General features: G+C 44.9%; 1 protein-coding gene across 1 annotated transcript; it reads right to left on the bottom strand.

The window, feature by feature from the left end:
- Positions 1–1,391: 1,391 nt before the first annotated feature.
- On the bottom strand, positions 1,392–3,015 carry LOC127185925 (testis-expressed protein 13C-1-like). The gene is made up of 2 exons (XM_051142556.1): positions 2,406–3,015; positions 1,392–1,441 (listed from the first exon to the last, which is right to left on the bottom strand). The coding sequence occupies exons 1-2, from the start codon at positions 3,013–3,015 to the stop codon at positions 1,392–1,394; spliced, it is 660 nt and encodes a 219-aa protein (XP_050998513.1).
- Between the last annotated feature and the right edge of the window lie 1,366 nt (positions 3,016–4,381).

Raw genomic sequence — 4,381 nt, 5'->3', positions numbered from 1 at the left:
GAAAAACTCTGATAAAAGTAGATCCTGGTTAGCTGGCCAGGATCCTTCCAGGAACTCAGGGACGCTTGTAGTTCAGACTGAAGTTTGTATCTAACCCCCCAGGTCCAGCTACACCCTGGCTTCTTCATACCTTGCAGCCGCTGACCCAGAGGAGTAGAAAGCCTGCAAATCCCATGCCTACTGGAAGAGGAGTCTGTAAAACGCAATTAATGCCCCCAAAGGAAGCACCATTCATACAGAGTGCTGTGGTGACCCCAACGTTCCTCACGCATTTCTGATGAGAAAGAGGCCTGGGGTGTGGGCAGGTCAGGATTGAGGGCTGGAGAGTATAGCCAACACCCCCTGAATACTTTCTTTAAGACAATCCAGTAGGGAAACACCTATGGCTCTCAAGAGAGGAAATGGTTGGAGGATCAGAAAAGCTCTAGCTGTGTTTCCATGAGACCACCTTCCCGGTCTTTGCCAGTGTGCATTTGTCTTAACTTTAGACTAAGAAGAGGAACACTTTGATCACTCAGATCCACCCTTGATGATTTCTTTCACGTTGCCCCCAAAACTAGCTTCAAAAACGGATCCGGATATTCTATCAGTTTTACCCAGGACCACACTATATGCAAGACAGAGAAAAACTTCTCATCGAATTTGTATCCCAAATTATGCTCCCTTCTTGTCATCTAGCTAAACTAACCAAGGAGGACCATGATGTGTACCAGTTAATAGAGCATATGGTTTCCAACTCCTAGTAAGCCCCCAGAAATCAGTAACTTTGTTTTATGAATTGCATGAAACTTATCATATTTTCTATTAATACTATAGCTCTCTAAATTACTCAGTCATCAAGTTAATTCCTTGATAAAGGGAGAAATTACATTTCAACAAGACTGTTTTGTACTTTGGTGTTCCCCAAATAAACGTCTAATGTTGCCACCCCAAATTAGAGACAAGGATCTTGATTGTTTTTTTTTTTTCCCAATAGAGTTTTTCCAAAGGTTACATTTCATGCAGGGCAAAGAATACAATGATTCACACTGGGGTTGAAATTAGATTCTCTATTGTCATCTAACCAAGCTTAGCCAAAGGGATTATATGTGCATACTGAATAATGTAATTGTGGTTTCTACCAGACAGCAATTTATCTGTATCTGTTCAAGGAACTAAAGAATGAAATTCAACAAACTTGGGACTTTCTCTGAAATTTTACATCGGTCTTTGAATCTCTTTGAACTCTGCGATGTCAGTGGATTAAGTTCTAACAAGATTGGTATGCTTTTCCTCCTAAAACATATACCCAGACATCCTCTTCTTCCAATTCCTTCATTTCTTTTAGTAGCAGTAGCTAGCTGAGGTCTTACTGAGGTGGAGGCTGCTTCTCAAGGGGATTTCTTGAAGAGTCACATAGTGGAAGCTGGAAATTCTTCAGCCTCATGCAAAGTTTCTAGAACTTAGAGACACAAAAGAATAGCACCCGTGAATGTTGTACAAATGAAAGAAACACCACAGTAAAACAATAGCATTCTCAAAGGAAAGGCATGTTACCCAGAGCACACTGCACCTTCTGTTTTCAAAGCAGAGCTATGGCCTGCAGAAGATCTGGTGTTGTGCAAGAAGAAAGTTAAGGAGAGCTACAGAAAAAGAAAAAGAGAATGTTCCGTAGCATCAGCATCTTCAGAATGGTAACTGGATGTATAACAGTCAACTCCTGTGTGCCTGTAAATGTACCTGCAACTGGAAACGTTTTCCTTTTAAAGAGAAACTGACATATTCAGTACAATTTCATCCTTTTTCAAAACCAATGCAAATTATACACACTTATAGAATAATTGAATCTTTAGAAAGAGATCCCTATATGCTATTAGATTTACTTTTCTAAAGAGGGTAATTGCAGATTAAAGCTATAGCTTTGGCAGAGTACTGTCCTAGCATGCATGCACGAGGCCATGAGTTAGATCCCATAGCACAGCAGACAAAGAAACTCATGGGTTATTGCTTGGTAGTGGAATAGTGAAAAGTTTTACGTGAGTTTTCAAATAGTCTATGATATAAATGGAAAAAAAACCCATATATTAAGAAAGGGATCTTAAGAAATTATTCCCTTTTGGAACATATGTCCAATTTACTTTCTCCCTCCCTAAATTCTGCGAGGAGCTTATTTGCGGCCAAAGCTTCCCAGTTCCCCTGGGGATATCTCCATTAGTTTTTGTCAACAAATTTGGTCCCTCAGGCCCCAGCACAGGGATCCCAACTGCAGTCAACTGCAGGCAAGGGAGCTAGTGGATGGAGCGCCTCCTTCTCCTTCTTGAGTACTCGGCTTGGGGGGGGGATGCCATTGGGAACAATGCAGAGAACACTAGTGGAGGGGGATGTGGGGCCTAGGCTCAAGGACCAGGGAGGGGATCTTGCCATACCTGTTATGGGTGCTGTTTGGGTTTTCTTCGGGGACACTGCATACTGGCCATTCTGCAAGCCGGTGGCAAGAGCTTCTCTATGTTTTTTGACAATTAGAGACCATGGCGGAGTACCTGGGTAATCAGCATCTTGTGACTCAGCAAGGAGTTGCTGGGACAGTTCAAACTCAATCAGCCTTCTGTGCAGCGTATCGCGCTCGTGTAGCACTTGCTTTAGGTTGTCCCTTGCACTGCGAAGCTCCGAGAGCACTTCATCCCGTTCCTCGCGCAGCCGTCGGATGTCTGTGGCCAAAGTCCAGGTGGCTTCCTCATGTTCTTCGACCTGACTGTACAGCTGTTGAACACGTTGTATCTGCTTCTGTCGTTGCCTCGTAGCCACCCTTACTCCCAGGGCCAGAGCACTCCAGGCGCAGGCTCTCTTGATGGTGCGCGGTACATGGGCATCAACCACGACAGACTTCAGGCCATCTTCTATATCCTTCCACGGCCGAGAACGGAAGGTCAGGTAGAAGGCAGGGCCACCACCGTTCCTTGTTACCTCTTCGTTGATGAACAGAACCACATCGCAGTGGCGGAAACCGCTCTTGGGGTCTTTCAAGTCCACAGCCATAGCTGAGCCTGCTCTAAGTACTGGACTGCAACGGGCTCACCCGTCACTTCGGTGTCTTGTCCAGTCCTGGCTCCTAGCTCCTACCTCCTTCCCTCCCCCTCCTCTCCTAGACTGAAACCCTAGAGCCACGCACACTAACTCCTCCCACTAAGGGATTAACATGCCAGGGACGTCATAGACATGGGCTATGAGACCTGCAGGACAGCCTGCTAGGACCAAAATTCAGTGACAGATAATTCTGGTTCATCGGGTGAGTTGGGTGTCTGCTCTTTTCCCCCCAAATTAATTAAATAATGAATTCACTTTACAATGGTATCATAGCCTCCTCTCTCCTTTCCCCTCTTCTCCATGCCACCTTCCCTGCCTCTTCCTCCTATCCTCTACTCCTCAGAAAAGGGGAGTCCATCCCCACCAACCCACCCCAGCTCATCAAGTCCCATCAGGACTGAGAGCATCTTCTTCCTCTGTGGCCTGGCAAGGCAGCTCCACCAAGAGTATGTTTTCTTTAAAGTAGGTCATGGTAATATAACTATCCTGGGAATTGCAGTGAGTCCATAATTTCCTGAGAGTTTCTGAAAGGTACCAGCCTATCTGGCGTGAATTTTTTCTTCTTTCTCCCTTCCCCATTTTCCTCCTCCTCCTCCTTTTCCTCTTCCTCCACTTCCCCTTTCTTCTTCTTTTTTCTCTCCTCCTTCTTCTCCCTCCATCCCTCCTTCCTTCCTCCTCCTCTTCACTTCTTTCTTTCCATTTCTCCTCTCCCTTTCCTTTTAAATGTCCACATTGGCACTGAACATCCAGTTCACCTGCTACCATCTCCTGAGTGCCAAAATGGACAGCGATGCCACGCAGATAGGATTCGACAAGAATTTCCAATCTGGAATTGGAGAAAGTGTGCTTTGGGGAGTTCTTTATGACTCAACTCCCCGTCCCATAACTCTTTTACTGTATCAAAACTTTTAAGTAGTACCAAGTTTCCTAAATCAAACCCATGAGTGACCAAAATCCCTCAGTTTCCCATTTGAACACCTAATCTTGTTGTAGATACCAGCAATTCCTATTCAATTTCCTCAGGGCGTTTTATCTTTGGTGTTTGTCTGTCTGTCCTGTCTATTTGTCAAGACAGGTTCTTGCTATGTATAGCTCAGATGGCCTTGAACTCACTCCTGATTCTCTCCAGTGTCAGGATCATTGGTCTGCATGCCTGCTGATTGTCCTGGAGGACCTTAGGATATTTTATTCCCTGTTTTCCCCGCATTATCTCCCCTCTCTTGTGCTACTAGATAACTTACTTCAATACAGTCAAGCTGTTCAGAGTGACGGGTCGTGGGTACAGGAAACTGAAGTCACCTCTGCAAGAGCTATATAT

Source organism: Acomys russatus, chromosome X, assembly GCF_903995435.1.
Source record: "Acomys russatus chromosome X, mAcoRus1.1, whole genome shotgun sequence".
Taxonomy (NCBI): domain Eukaryota; kingdom Metazoa; phylum Chordata; class Mammalia; order Rodentia; family Muridae; genus Acomys; species Acomys russatus.
Note: the sequence above shows the minus strand (reverse complement) of the source record. Positions and strands in the feature narration are given on the sequence as shown.